Source organism: Acipenser ruthenus, chromosome 12 (genome assembly GCF_902713425.1).
Source record: "Acipenser ruthenus chromosome 12, fAciRut3.2 maternal haplotype, whole genome shotgun sequence".
Lineage (NCBI taxonomy): Eukaryota > Metazoa > Chordata > Actinopteri > Acipenseriformes > Acipenseridae > Acipenser > Acipenser ruthenus.
The window spans coordinates 37,493,827-37,510,432 of record NC_081200.1 but is presented as its reverse complement, the minus strand read 5'-3'; the positions used below and the strand labels follow the sequence as shown (position 1 = coordinate 37,510,432).

Genomic DNA, 16,606 nt, shown 5'->3' with positions numbered 1-16,606 from the left:
TACCACAAAGCCAACTCTTGCCAAACCTTACAAACGTTTGCATATAAAGAAAAGTCAAACCTGGAAAAGTGCTGACTTTAGATTTTTGTCTACCAGACACCTCCTCTACTTCTAACCTGACTCAGCAAGCTAGCTTTCACCGGAGGAAAAGGGAGTTTCCTCTGTTGACAGGACTGATCAATGTATTTATGCTTGAGTTATTGAAAACTCAACATAAAAACTGCTGAGGCAATTCATTATTCAAATGAAATATTAACCTTTGAGAAGAGTCTTCATTTTTTTTGGGCATTGACTTAATGGAGCACGCTCGTCCATGCAGAGAACCAAAAGTCACAAATATATGAATCATGGCATATATCATTGATTTGATATCCAATGGCAGAAATGTTAAGCTGCTACTTTTTGACTTGGTAACACGCAGGCATATAGTTTGTATAAAAGTTTCTTACTACACTTCCATGTTGCTTTAAATGGGATTATATAGCATATACTACTGCCTAAAGTGCTAGAATATTATTTTGGACTATATTTATATTTACTTCAATTGTTTGTTAGGTTTTTCGCATAGCACACATTGCCACCCAATGGCTAACTGTTGTAACTGGCAAGGCTCTTTAATGGCAAATTAAAATGTTCTGCTCCCTTAACAGTTACTATTGTATTAACAGGTATACTTCATTTTATTCTAACACTCCTTTGTAATTTTTTTTGTATATTTTTATGTATTAGTTATTATAGAAGATGCTTGTTTCTTAAATGTTCAGCGGGTGGTTAAAAGAGATATAATTTAACCCTGACAATGGTCAAGGAGAGGATTACACATACTACAGCCCCCTACTTTACCTTTGTTAAACAAACCTCCAGAGGTTATAATATGTTTCTACATGCCCAGACACAACCCGCTACAGCTCCTCCTCCTGAATGGAAGGCTATTAGGATGGACCAGTATCCCTACAGGAAATGGAAACGGATCAGTGGTCAGAGTGCAACTTTTCAATAACTAACTGTGAAGTTATTGGATAGTTGTGATGACAGTGATAGTTCAAAAGTGTTCCAGAACAAGCTATTCAAACTCCGATAGCTTTGGTTTGACAGTATGTGCTCACACGGGTACTGTGAAGGATGGATGCAGCACTTCAGTTCAGGGCATTCATTTTCATTAGCATATTTAAAATCCCAATTTAGCCTGGCCAGCCAATATAGGTCACTCAGTTTAGATTACACATCGAATAAGGTAGAACACAATTGCCTAATATAATTGTAAAAGACTACATGACGTAAGAGCATGGTTACTATAATGAGTGCTTTACATTCTTTGCGTTCTGCAACCTGTGACAGAAAGCAAAAGACAATAGGGGCAGCCCACAAGGATCCACCATGTGCACCAGGAAATCCCATCAATACAGAAATGACTAAGAGGTACATTAGATGTATATAGACCTGTTAAATGTTTGTATGCACTAAACTGCTTCTTTGGTTTACTATGATTTTATCAGAGACAGTAGGCATCTTGGTTTTACCCATTCTTTTGTATAGGTTTCAATAAATTACACTTTTTAGTAGTCTGCTTTATTAGTAGTTTGCAACAAAACCTACAGTTTTCTTTTTATCAATGACATTTTTGAAGGATATATTGGAATGAAAAATCTGAAACAGAAAAAAAGCAGTATGGTGAGTATGTGTGTGTACATATGTTTATGAATCTGTTGTGTATTTCTCCTGAAAATTGTGTGTGTCGCTTAAAAGAAGAGAGGCAGCGCTGGTAAAAACAAAAACAGAATAAAGAGTGTTGATTGTTTTTATCCTCGCCAGCTGCTGATCATGAGTGATTTTCTTTAATACCTGGAGCCACTTTGCTGCAGTCCGATGGCAATCAGTCTGTCTCCAGTCAGCGTCGGAACAACATAAAAGAGCTTGGAGATAAAGCTTTTTTTTTCTCGAAGATAAGGGAGCTGGAAAGAGCTTGCACTGTAGATCTTATTTTCAGGGTAGCGGTGCAGGCTGTGCCCCATCATTTTGAGATTCTCCGTGGTACATTACGCAGCATGTTCTGATGTTCTGTTAGCCCCTGTTCTGTTGTCCCGCTTCAGTCAAATTCAGGCAATCACTGCTTCTGATCAATTAGCTGCTCCTTGTAAAAACCATCCATCATTTAATGTTTGATATACAATACACAAAATGTATAAGGCAATAATAATAATAACTACCAGTATTTAATGATGTTTATGCATGTCGCAAGAATGACTGGAATTATATGCTTGTAATTCAATTTTATATATACATATACCGTGTAAAAAATAAAAATACATTTCTAAATAAACTTTACCAATGTCTCTTTTGTGTTGAATTAAAGATAAAACTTCATTGTCTGGTTTGATTGTGTTGTTTTGTGCTTATAAAACTGCTCGTTCAAACTGATAAAAAAGGTTATCTTCCATTGCTCATTTTGTTTGTCTTGCCAAAAACTCTGGTAAGATGGATTTTTAACTGATACAACAAGAATAAAAAAAAAACACTGTAGAAAAAATCTTTCTTATATGGGTATATTGAATTCCATTCAAAGATCCTATCCTTTGGAAGTCTGCACACTGTTACACCAGAATTACGTTTTTTTTCCAAAGGAAGCCCTTGGTGTTTCATTATATATATATATTTTAATTAGTAAGCGGCATGCTATTTAGGTAATTAGAAATGTTTTTTGGTAGAAATTATTTGTTCTGAAGATTGCGAAATAGCCGCTGCCATAGAAACATATGCTGAAGATCAAACAAAACATGTTGTTTCTTGAAAAAGCTACCGAATGGCTTAGAGATGATTCATTAGGTTAGGCAATATGGTATACAATACCTTAAGTGCTATCCAGCCTGCTGCTCCACTAGTGTTCACAGTCAGTGGGAGTACTGGGTTGTTTTGACCCTTAACAACAACCCTTCGATAACCTGATACACAGCATTTTATATTGAACTAATACTTACAGCGATTATATAGGGGCACAGATTGGGACTGTTTAGTCATTCTGCTGTGTTGAGCTGTGGAGTTTACAAGTAATGAAAGAATTCAATTGGTTGTTTAGATTCTCCTCTACCAGATGGGTACCTACTCAAACAGCAAGCCAATGAGCTAAACTTCTGTAAGTGTAAAATAAAATAACTATGCTGCACATAACTTCTTCTGGTGCTCATCCGATAAGGGCCAGCTTGTAATAACTGCTTTGGTTTTCTAAGCAAAGACAGTTAGATTTGCATTTCAGCCTGGGGCCATAACTACTCAGAAGAATCCCAAGTTAAAAAACAAATTTCTGGCACCCTGTTGCTCTAGTTTATGTTAAAGCAGTTAACTGGTTTTGTTAAATTGTGTGCTTCAAACTATGACTCAAAGAAAATGACATTTCACAGCCGTAGCTCATACATGAGAGAAGTGGTTGGATTGGAGGGGAATCGTATCTTCAAGTCTGTAATATAATTTCGAACTTTTTATGAAATACTGCACAATACAGTAAGACTCTACACCAAGTAAACTTTCATCAGAAGTTATTGGCCCTATAGTGGATTGCTTTACAAACAGCAGTATGGAACCATATTAAATTTTCTTAATGAAGTCTTCAGAACTCCCTTGGTAGCAACCAGAATGACAGCTTTTGATAACAAACAAAACATCAGAGTTGTGACTTCTGGCGACTTTATGAAGAACCCCACAAAGCCAGGTTCTGATCAGCATTTGCAGTTACGCAGTTCAGAAAGTTATACACAACCTGCTTTTATTTCTTAAGGGGGCGTCTTGTGAGTACTTTCTTACTACAATAAAAGCAGACTTTAAAAAGAGCTGCATCATTCGATCTGGATCCATTTCAAATATTTAGCAGTTAGGGACTGAAATTCCCATTAGCTATTTATTAATAAATAAAGATCCAATCTGTTACTGGTCTCAACTCATTCTTTAATGGAGTCCTCATTTTGGAGCCCCTGTGTATTATTGATGTCAGTTGTTCAATTTTTAAACACAGAGTTTGAGTTAGCTTGCTGAAAAAAAAAAAAAAAAATACTGGTCTAAAAAGGCCAAATGAGGTTATGGTGTACAGATCATACTGGGATGTGTATATAAATAAATATACTGTACGTTGCTGAAGTCCTCCATGTACATACGAGATGTCTTAATGCTTTTTGTTAACCTTTTTTTTTCTCTAAAAGGTAGTCCAACATTCAGGAAAAGCTCCATTTCATTTTTTAGGAAATGTGACGAAGAATAAATATTTGTTTAACGCTTCAAACTACGATGTTAATTTATTACAAATACATTTAGGCCTAAAGGAAAACATTGAAGGCCACAGCTGCTACATACATGTAACTTCTCTGCCTTGGAGGCTACACAGATACAGTTAACGGGCTGATTAGGCCCTCAGGAACTGTAAAGTCCACTATCTGAGCTGAAACAGCTATTTTTCAAGCCCAGAGCTAATGAAACAATTTTACATCTAATTAAACTGTTGATGTCATTTCCTTTACCTCTGTGCCAAAACTGCTACCCCCCCCCGAGGGAAGGCAGTTGTTAGGCAACTTCTTGTAAGGCAATGCTGGAGGATCGTAATGTGTGTGTGTGTGTGTGTGTGTGTGTGTGCACTTACTCCACATCCACTCAATTCACAAAAACGGTTCAAGGGCACCAGCAATCTCTCTTTTACTAATAGTTTTAGACTCATGTCTTTCCCTAAATACCACATCATAACTCGCAATAAACTGTCTACACTCCTCTGATACAGCTGAAAAGTTTAGATGAACAGTGTTTTCATAGTAATGTATAATCTCTGAGCAGGTCAAAGTGTTTAGTTTCCTGATACAGTATGTAAAACAGGAACAAGTATAAGATGTTTAATTTATGTTAAGAGTTCTGAATACCTGAGTTTACTCTATTTACGTGTTGGTTTGGAAAAATTGTAATAAGTATTAATATTAATCCAGGTCATGTACAGGCTCCAGTAACAATTTCCCAATTTGCCTTGTACACAAAGTTGCTGTGTAGATATCAATAGAGAAAAGCCATCTGAGTCAAAGCCATGCAGAAAACAGCATCTACCAAGCACAACTGTAGCCAGAAGAGGATGTTAATGAGGCAGGATGCACGTCACCATATGCTTTGGGATCACCCTAGCAGCAATCGCCATGGACATCAAAACAACAAACAGGCAGCCAAGTCCAGCATGACAGCATGCTATCAATTCCCTGAACATACAGCCACATATGCCTTTCTAATAAATTGGCAGGGCAGTGTACATACAACTACATTCCAAGGCCAAAGAAATGCCCATAATGTAGCCGTTATAAATAAGGAATTTGCTATTGAGTGACTGGGTCAGGGTAAAGGGAAGGCCAAATAGCTGCTTGAAAGCATTTATATATATTAAAGTGTGAACATGCCCCCCCTCCCTCCCTTTATATTAACTGCGTACATTGCCAGGCTTTTACTTTTTCCCCTCACTAAACCTTTCTCCTAACAAACTTTCAAGCTCATTCATGTCACAGAAGGCTTTCCATTTTCCTTCCTGTCTTGTTTCATAGAAGCACTTCCTTGTATCCACAGGAAATGAAAGCACAGTCATTTAAAAAAGAAAGGGTAAGCCTTAGTCCTTTTGTTCCAAATTTTGTTTCATTTTTATTATTATTTTTTTTGGGGGGGGAATACATGATATTATGTGGATCAGTGCTTTAAAGCACATCTTTTCGTAAGATTCTGCACTTCAAAAGCAACTCGACGAGGAAAAGCTGCCAGCTTTTAAAGACAGGGAAGTTGCCAGCATTTATCCAGGTAGCACATTTCAAACACTCGCTGTAGCTTATCCTCACCACATTAATCTACACAGAGAAAAAGACAAAGCGTCACTGACTGATGTGCACTGTGTTACTGCAGCCTGCTGTGCGTGATGTATTAACTGTTTTCTTCATGACTAACCTTCTTTAGAAAATTATTTTAAAAAAAAAGAAAACTTGTGAGAAAAATGAATTTGCCAGAACAGCAGCTTGTCAAATAATCTTTAATTTTTAACTGAATCTGGTCCAAAAGACAATACATGCAGACTTTAAAAAATTGTTAAACCGTTTCACTTGTAGAAATATATTGCTCTTTAATTATTATTTTGACCTTGCTGAAGTAAAATAGCTCTGTATGCAATATGCTGGTTGCATAAACCCATGAATAAATTGATCACATCTGCGACTGTTCAAAATTTTAAATGTTTGCCGAAACAATTACTAAAGCTTGACTAAAGCATATAAAGATAGGTCTACTTCAAGTCAATTAAGTCTCCTGCAAGAGAAAAACTGGCTGTTATGAGGTAATGCTCTACTGAAACAGTCATTAAAACAATCCTGGAATCCTGAAAAACAACTCCACAGCAACATGTGAGACAGAAAATTAACCGTTCCACATAAACTTTCTCTTTTCAGGTCACCGGAGACCATTTAACTGTGTGTGCTTTTGACCACAGACCCCAAGTTTGTGCTCGAGGCCACACTCTAACCATGACTGCAACAAGCAGACTTTTCTGGCCGACACACTATTTCCTCTAAGATCCTGCTGGGTACAATTTGAAAAACCAAAGTCACTGACCAGCAACTTCTTCATTGACTTGGAAAACAAGCTCTGTAAGATTTCTGTCCAAAACAAACTGAGGAGAAGCCACATTAAACAAAGTAGGATCAATAACAGAGAAGCTTCTTTAAAGGGAAAGCTGTTTTTTTTAAACTAAGCTACTTCTGTAAGTGTGTCTGCAGAACTTAGCCTTTAATAAAAAAAAACGATATAGATATATTAATAAAACAAAAGCAGTATGTACTCATTACAGGCAGAAAACAAGCTCTCTGTCCAGAAGCACAGGTTTTCCTCAAACGATCTGAACTTCACAAATAAGGCTCGTAGCTGGGCTAATGCAAGCAGTCTGCAGGTGAAAATAATACAGGCAGAAAACCTCCACGTAGTGCGCATTGTACACAGAAAGAGTTTTAGATGGGAGACGCAGTGGGATCTTTCTCAAGGAATGCTTTTTTTCAGAAAACACACTGTTAGACAGCTTTTTGGGTCTTCCAGTCCTGGGTTTGTCAATTACAGATGATGTTTCTCTGTACTTGTTGATTATGCTTCAGATACCACACCTTGAAAATCGAGTGATGCGAGAAATTTCACTCTTTATGCAAGTGAAGGTTGTTATAATAGTAGAAAACACTAGTGGAGGCTTTGAATAAATTGTTGATGCTCATGTATCAGAGTAGAAAAATGCAACATGTCTAAGACTTTTGCACAGACAGCAGTGTATATATATTTTTTTGTAAAAACAAAAAAAGTTTCTGTAAAGCCAGCACTGTTGCTATTATTTAAATTAAAAACATGATTTCATCCTGGAAGCAATTTGTTCAGAATATGAGCACTTTGACATGGGGAGCTACAGGTTTCCCTGAATATCCTTTGAAAGCCCTTTGGCTGTCTTTATAAAGATGAGAGATATCTGTTGAAGAGGATGTGAACACAATCTGGATTCTTCCTCTGCCCTTTGTTCTGCAGATCTAATCTCCTTCCTTTTTTTATGGCTTGTAATAATTATGTTGAAGATTTCAAAGATTTAGAAATACCTGAGGCAGGGAATGTGGTGAGCATCACAATCTTATCAGCAAGCCTCTATAGTTAAAACTCACCACACATAACAAATATGTTGAGTAGGATGCCCACATTTTAATCCACTGTAACGCCTTTACACAGAAAGCTTTAGTGATATGTGCTTCCTCTAAGTAGCAGGATGTACCAGAAGCACAGTATAATCTACATCTTTCCAGACACAGGCTTTGGTTTAATTTAGCTGCTTGTAAAACAAATATTTTCATGTGTGTTTTTAGCCTTGTTAATTAATCTCAGGTTTGGTTCGAATGAACCGAATGATTCACCATTACACATACATTGGGCGGCTGAACTGAAGGCTAATGCGAATACTACTATGTACACTTAGTAAGGCTTTTTACATTATTAGTGTGAAACAGATTAATACGTAAATAGTTTATTTTACTATTGTAGGTAGGTCTGTATGGGGTAACCTTGCTTGTGTCTTCGCAATATATTAAGTGTGAAATTGCTCTAAGGTTCAAATGTCACTCAACAGTAGTTGCTTGCTAATGAAATGTGTGACACTGAATGGAAAACATCTAAATTAACATAAGTCACTATACATTAATAGTCTGTGTGCATTAAGCATACATTCAGTCTTTTTAGGGAGTCTTGCTAAGTCAAGCAAATATTTCTTTTTTCGATTGCTTATTACCTTGCATTGCATGAGCAAACATGCATGAAACTACATTGCACCTCTTCATATAAGCCAGCGTTAATTAATCATGTACAAAGTGATTTACATTTTGCACAGATTTTTTTTTTAAAGCAGGCATCAGTAAATGTTTCATTTTTACTACTTTGCCAAGAATATAATTAAGAGCTTAAGTGATCTTCTAGAAGACTAAAAACCAACTGCCATGTAATTTAAGAATTAACATTTATTGCCATAAGTGATGATATATTATTGAAAGTTCTCTTTTTACTCTGTTGGTGGGATAAGACTTTTAACTTTAAAATTATTATTTATTTCTTAGCAGACGCCCTTATCCAGGGTGATTTACAATTGTTACAAGATATCACATTATTTTTACATACAATTACCCATTTATACAGTTGGGTTTTTACTGGAGCAATCTAGGAAAAGTACCTTGCTCAATGGTACAGCAGCAGTGTCCCCCACTAGGGATTGAACCCACGACCCTCCGGTCAAGAGTCCAGAGCCCAGAGCCCTAACCACTACTCCACACTGCTGCCTCTTAACTGATTACTGTTTGCCTCTTAACTGCTGAATAAAAGGATTTGAATCTCCTATAACAGCCCCTATACAGATACAACACAACTCTCGAGTAGTTTTTATGGCTCCAATAACTTACTTTGTGTACACTAGAAATATGATAATTTCTATGAACCAGCATCTGGGCTGCAGAAAAATACAACCTGCTCTATTTTGGCAAAAAACCCAGTCAGGTGAAGGAAGTGGATATGGACAGCACCGTATGAAAATGTTTCAACAGTAACATTTTAATTTTAGCAAACTCACTATATTCATTTCAAAGTGGAAGAGCAACAGCTAGAGCGGCTGCAGGATACACTTGAAATCAGTATCAACACGTATTAGACTTTGAGTCAGAAGAAAGTAGAGCTGTCAAAACCGGGGCAGGATCCCTTGTGTGCAAATTGAGCTATTGTCAGGAAAGGAGCACCCCGCCTTTGGAAAAAGACTGGCACCCGACAGCTGGTTATGGAAGTAAAACACAAGCCACTATAATAGCCACCTTAATCTCGTCTTCCAAGTCCCTGAGACACGTTTAGAAGAGAGATAATCCCCATGCACAGGAAGTGCCTGGGGGGCAAAAGAAACTGTTGCCATGGCATCAAAGCACAAGCAAATTGTAAGGCAAGAAAAACAAGCAGCAGTATTAATTTTGTACAATGTGACTCATAGCTGTGTTATTATAAACAGTATAAATGGTGATATTTGATAGTCTTGCGCAATAAGCTCATTTTGCTGGAAAGTTGTTTCAGCACAGATGCTAAGTCGTTTGGGGCACAGGGGGCTGCAGTGCAGAATGTCCTATGCATTAAACCAGACTCAAGCGCGAACCGCGCTCTGAACAGGTAACTGGTGTAAAGCCAGGTAAGTCTTGGTCAAGGACTAAATGTGGCAGTCTATTGTTTCTTTTTCAGGGCAAAAAGCTGAAATGATTTAGACATTTCAACACAATAGTAACTTTACAGTGAGATTTAAAAATGGCCATATTATCATCTTTTTTTATAATCTTATCTCTCATTTGAAAGGCTAAAGCATGTTACAACTATTTTTTTATTATTATTTGTTTGGTATCTTTGTTTGCAGATGTCTGGGACTACTGTTTACTCAAAAACACACTGCGACTAAAATCAGATGATGGAAGTCATTCTGTTTCGTTTCGGGGCAAAAGGGCACCCGGAGTTGTTTTTCTACAGAGGTAAGCGAGATAACATTTTCTCTGCTTTGTTTTAAATCTCAGAGACTCCAAGTACAATCTGATCTCCCTAGGATGTTTACAATCTTCTGCTCCCTTGCTTTTGCCAGCAAACCTTTCTTTAGTTTCCTGTCCATTCTAAGGGAAGGAATGGCAATCGTTTTCAAGGGCAATGATTACAATAGGGGGCAGAGAGAGCAGACAATTGACGCCAAGGTATGGCATTAGAGGTTGAGTAGCAGTGATGAATGTCACACAGTACAAACTGATGCAATTCCAGAGCACTGGGACATACTATCAAGAGCATTTCCTAAAGAAGTGAGCCAGTTATTCCAGTGACGGTCACACTACACCCTTATCAAAACATCTGCTGTAAAGTGCATCCTGCAAGAAAGGTAGTCATTCATTCCTTCATTATCTCCAACCACTCTGCAACTCTGACCTGCTACCAGCAAAATACCCAATCAAACAGACTGGATGATAATAGGTTTAACAATTCCCTCCATAGCAAAGGCTGATTGGAATCCACAGCCCTTTAATTACAGAAACATCTGGTCATTAGGAATGAAAGATGTGAATGTTATGTTTCAGCAATTTACAAAATATAAGTGAAGAGGTTTCAATTCTTTCCCAACCTTAGAACATGCAAAGAAAAGATTTTCGCTTCCCACTTTTTGGAGCCGATCTGAATAGAGGCCCTGTTTAAGACAGTGCAATAATAAAGTAAACAAGAACTAATACAGCACTCTAGGCCTGCTGGAGTCAGCAGCACTCACAGCCAGGAAAGCGTTCCCAGTAATTGCTGAATTCTTTCATTTGACGTGGTTGATGTAATCTGATACCCATGCTTTTATTTTTTCACTATGACAGAGAATCATACTATGATAAAAAAAAAAAAATCTGTTTAGATGATACAATTTAACTAAATAATATAACTGTCCTGCCAATAGACATAATATATACTCAGTATGGACACCCCCAGACTGCATAGCAGCGTGCTTGGTCAGAAAGAAATATTTGGTATTTCTTAACACTACAGTTTCAGGGCACAGAAGAAAAGCTACAGGCTCTTTCAGCATCAAAGTCAGAAAAGCAGTTCTTTGTTAAGGCAATAAAATGTGTTCAGTTTTTCTTTTTTCTTGGGAAAAAAAAACACAACACATTACACAAGCTTTTCTTTTGTGTGTGTGTGTGTGTGTGCACTGTAGCAGAATTTTAGAAACTTCTGAAAAAGGAATTTCCAATTTTTCTTTCTCATTCGGTCAGTAATTAAAAGGGAGGCTGCCGATATAATCAGGTTAATGGCTTTTAATGTGGGCTCTCTTGGGAATACCTCTCTCTGGTGCTGGCTGGGCCCCTCCCCTGGGCTCCTCAGATTAATGATGTGCACCTCCTGTGGCAGGCTGGTGGTGCCCCGGCTGGCACAGCCCGACAGCACGGTGAAGCTCTCCAGCAGGGCCCGCACAGGGTGGGACTCACTGACAGGTGCCTGCACACATCCGCTCCTGGGCAACGGGCCTGAGGGCAGAAGAGGAAACAAACACATTCAATTCTTTAAGCACTTCCTTTCCGCAAATTACAACCACAACACGTTACCTGTCGGATGTAATTACAAGGCTTATTTTTATGGCTTGTTGTGATTTATACGCTAATGGATCTTTGTAAAGGAACTGGACTTTTTTTTTTCTTAGTTCTTTAAAGACACCCAGAAATACAGTGTATAAACTTGTTTGTACAGGACAGTTGACTCTCTCCAATTTCCTTGTGGGAGTGGAAAATTGTCATAATGGTCAACAGCACCTTATAACCTATTATTTATTTCTTAATTTTAATAACACGGTACACATATCACTTCATACTGCACATCACAATTTTTAAAAACCCATGAATGCTTTTTCAGTTTTCAGTTTCATGCCTTAAATAGTATTCAAGCACGTAACTACCACCTACGTTTCCAACAATGAAATGTGAGCAGTCGGAATTGTTTCTTTTTCAAACAAGTTTGTTTTGAGTATAGCCTTTGTAGACGTGGTATCTTTCCCCCCACACTGCACCCCTACCTCCCCACCTTGCAGTGACTCCACTGTATGGAACCTGCTCTGCTGGCTTGTGCAAGAACCACAGCCGTAGCAGGTCTCTGCATAGTGCTGAAGGCTTAAGGGTCCCCAAGCGAGGTAGTGTTGGCCTGAAACTCCTACAGCTAACTGGCTCCAGGCCCTTGAAATTCTAATTGAAGACTAGTCTGACTGGGAGTCTTGTGCTTTGCATTCCCCACAGGCACCATCTAAGATTACTGGACTCAATCTAGTGGCAGAACTTCAGCTGTCCGCTTACCAAGACTGCTGATTCAGGGAGGGTGTGGATGAAGAAAATCAGGCAAGATTCTCAACTCATCACTAGCTAAGAAAATTACTAATTCGAATAAGAAACAACTCCAGACTACTTATGACCTACTTAGATGTATTTTATTTATGTATTTCTGAATTGATAGGATAATGTGGTTTACTCTCTGAAAAAAAAACATCATACCAAATGACAATAATCTCGCCCTTTGTATTTGTCTTGCATTTTGTGTTTGTGATCCTCCCCCAAACACAATGAACTGCAAACTAAACTTGTTGCCACTGCCTTGTGAATTTCTTTCAACTCATTTCATTTTGTTAATACATAACCTATATTGTCTGCTGTAGCCGTTCCACAGTTAATAGTTAACCACCATGGAGTTTCGTGTGCCCAAGTCTGTAATTAAAATCATGGATTAACATTAGGATCCTGACCCCAAAGACTTAACCTACTGGCATTTCAATTTGAGGCTTTCAAAAAAACAATGATGCAGTTACCAAATACCAGCTCAAATATGAAACAGATTCAGTCTTAGAAAGTTTCTGGAAAGCAATGGTTACAGTTATAATTATCCTTATTGTTTGCAGATATTTTGGTTTTGCAGACATTTTGGTTCATTTTTTGTTTTCTTTGTACCTAACAATATTTGAAGTAGGTTTATTTTCAAAGTAATCAGGTAAAATAGCAGTAAGATTATTCCATTAGTTACTACCATAGACTACAAAGTAAAGTGAAAGACAGCAACCCTTTTCATAACTCATCTGTTGTAAAAACATGCTCTTACAAGTGTCCTCATTAATCCATATTGTCAGATCATTTATGAGATACAGACAATGTAGCTGCAGCAGTTATTGACTAAGATAGTGCATGTGAAGAACGCAACCCATTGAAGCACAGCATTACAACACATGTCCAGAATTCAATCTGTTGCATAGACTTTAAGTACTGATACCTTTTTTTTTTCTTTCAAGTTGCCATGTATTTGTTCACATTCTGCTTTATACACTGTACTTTTCTCTGAGTTATACCAACATCTGGATTCATTCTCGAAAGAGCAGAAATAAGAGGGAACTTTGCCAACATATATCTTATTTTTTACTGTTTTGATGAAATATCCAGCCCTGTGCAAAAAACTGAATTTGATCCACAGTACACAGTAGTAAGTTTACTATTCAAAGCATGGCCTGCATGCATTGACTTTAATGTTAGCCTCAGTGTGAAATTCGGGGGGCAGTAGCTGGGCTGCTTTATTAATTAACGCCTATCATCATTAACCTCCTATTTAAACCCCAATCTCACACTCCTTCTCTGTCTAGTGTTTTGCTTTCTCCTCCTCCTCTCTTTCTTGTGCCTTTGCATTGGTCTAACTCTGGGGGGGTAAGTGTGAATCCACTCCCCCGACCTCAGGTCAACCTCGCTACCTCGTCCTCGCACTAGGGTGGCTCTCACCGAGGGGACCCCCGGCCACACTATCCTTACGCCGCTCATGCACCTAATGTACCTCACCATGTGAGGTGCTGTCCTTCCTTCGCTCGGGACGTGGCCCGCTTTATGCTCTCACTGCCCAAGTCCCAGACTAACCCACCTCTCTCTGTCGCAGGTTCCCTGCGGGATGCCTTCTCGCTCCCGGCTTCGGAGGCCTGTGTCTCAACTCATGCGAGGGCAGCACCAGACCAGTCAAGGAACCCTTTACTATCGCTCCTTTCAGTCCTAAGCTGTTGGACAATTCCTACCGCCCCAAGAGGCGCCTCTATGTTTTCAGATCCTCAGGAACGTGACCTTCGACCAAGCTCTGTCCTCTGCAATAGGAGAACTCATCGGTCAGGATCTCTATCCTAATTTAAAGCCCGGGCCTCTCTAAACCCGCACCTAATTCCGAGATACAGCCTCGTCCCTCTATCCTTGGCCAAGCGTTCGCCGCTCGATACTGTCTTACTAACAGCTGTTTCTGCTTCCTCTGCTCTATCCTTACAGCCCCAGCGGACACCCCCTTGGAAAGTAAACTCCCCCTGCTGCGTACAATCAATGGCTGAAGTGTATCATCGCCTGACCAGATGAGAGGAGAACACTTTCCTTCCCTTCTGGGGGAGGGTGAATGAACCACTCGCCCCGACAACGGCATGTTAAAACCTGCTGCCACCTTTCTCTCCGCAGCTTATGAAGGACACCAACTGTATAGAGGTACTGAAACCCTTTTTCATGCAATCAACTATTAATATATCACCCGAGTGCAAAAATACAACTTTACTGTGGTAGTATGAAGTGAATGGGTCATTGCATACAAAGATTAGTAAAGGTGGTGCTCAAACTAATGCTTGAATGCCAATAGATACACTGAATACAGACACAGTATATCTAGTCTTCCACAATGAAAACTCTCACACTTTGAACTGTTGTGCCAAGTCTTTATAAAGGGATAGCTGAGTGTGCCTAACATGATTAAACCTCACTCACAATTCTGAATTCTAGACAGTATTCTAATACAATGCTGCAGGGTCCAGTTCCGATTTGAAGCGGCCCTGCTCATTACTGTTGGGCTGGGATGGTGCTTGTCAGTGGAAACTAACCATGAATGCAAACGAAAACATCTGGAGGGGCAAAACAAAAGCCAATTCACGACAGTAAAACCAAAGCAGAGGCTCCAGCAATTTGGAAATAAAAAACAAGGATTTTCACTTGTCAATCAAATAATTATCCTCAATCAGTACAAGTTTTTTTTTTCTATACTGCTGAATTGCTCTGCCATTTAATGGCATCATTTATCATTTTTGAATGCACACAATTTTAATGCAGTAATGCTAAAAGATTTTTTTTTTTAAAAAAAGCATTACTACAATATTTTATACAGTACAGTAATATTTAAAGCAATAAAATGCATCTTGGGAACATCATGTCCCCGGGTTAAGGGAAGGACAGTGTCCAAGGTCTCTAATAAGTAATTCTAACGAATTGCAACAATTATTTTCTTTGATCTAGGACAGCTGCTAAAGAACATAGTGACCTCGGATTACCAACGGGGATTCATACGAAACACGGAATATAAAACAAAGCAAAAAAAACAGACGGGCAGGTTTTAATTACAAAAGCTTGCTGTTGTCAGGATGCAACTTGTCCCATCAAAGCCGAGTTTTTTTTTTAAAGCCAGACTGAATTGTCTAATTTTTTGTCATAAAAATTATCAAACCCCCCCCCCCCCCCCCCAAAAAAAAAAACATATATACTACCAGACAGTAAAGGCGACTGTTTGGAAGATATCCAAAAGATATTTGAGATTTGCAAATTATAATGATTTTATAGAAAAAAAAATGGCTGGAACAACAAGCTTTTGAGAGAACAAATTCACAAGCTTTGTGAATAATGGTAGGAAATGACGCATGTTTGTTTCCATTCTAATGTTAAGGAAAATAAAACACAAATATGGGAGAGATGAAGAAGGACGTTCCCAAGATGCTTATTTTTGTAAACGCAGTGGAGAACAATGAATAATGTGTGTACCATTGAGTTCACCTACTGTCTTGAGTCTATGAAGTATGAAGTAAAGATAAAGTGAACTCTATATGAACATATCCTCTATATCCTCCTACTATCTGCTCTCTGCTCATTTGGATGTATACATGTACCGCAATACATGCTACAGAGACATGGCTATGCATGAACAACTATATTCATTAAATATATTATTTCAATGATCAGATGCTAGGCGTTTGAGAAATCAGGCACATGTTAAATACATCGTTCCACCCACTTCAGCTGCCTGAACAACTCATTGCTAAAAATGTTTTTGTTTAAATGAAATCATATTTCTCTTGTTAAACTGTAAACAAAGTCCAATGCAATTGCCTCCAGGAGTCACTGCTTACATGAAATGCAGAGAGGGAGGTATTTTTGTTGACAAGAACTCTAGCAAATGCTGGTCAGCCAGAGGCTTGGTTACCATGTATGAGAACATCTGGAATCTTCATGAGGGCCAGACTAATCCTCTCGATAATACAAACACAAATAAAATCAGTGTATGTGTCGGCTGGCCCATTACAGCCTCCTTTCCCCTGTCACCTTCTCTCTTTCTTCTCTCAGCTACCTCTACCCCTATGCACTTTCACTGGAGCTCCCGGCTTTACAGCCAGGGCTTTGGGACTCAGCGGGGACAGTGCAGTAAAGGATGTCTGCCAAAAACGGGCTTCATTCAAATAATTACAATCAAGTGGCCGGAGTAG

At 38.6% G+C, this 16,606-nt stretch overlaps 1 protein-coding gene across 1 annotated transcript in view; it reads right to left on the bottom strand.

Annotated features, from left to right (window-relative positions):
- LOC117417070 (transforming growth factor beta receptor type 3-like) overlaps window positions 1-16,606 on the bottom strand; it is a 70,749-nt gene that overhangs the window by 37,704 nt on the left and 16,439 nt on the right. Inside the window, exon 3 of the mRNA XM_034028786.3 lies at window positions 11,383-11,567. Coding sequence (XP_033884677.3) covers window positions 11,383-11,567 — 185 coding nt within the window. The remainder of the gene's footprint in view (window positions 1-11,382; window positions 11,568-16,606) is intronic.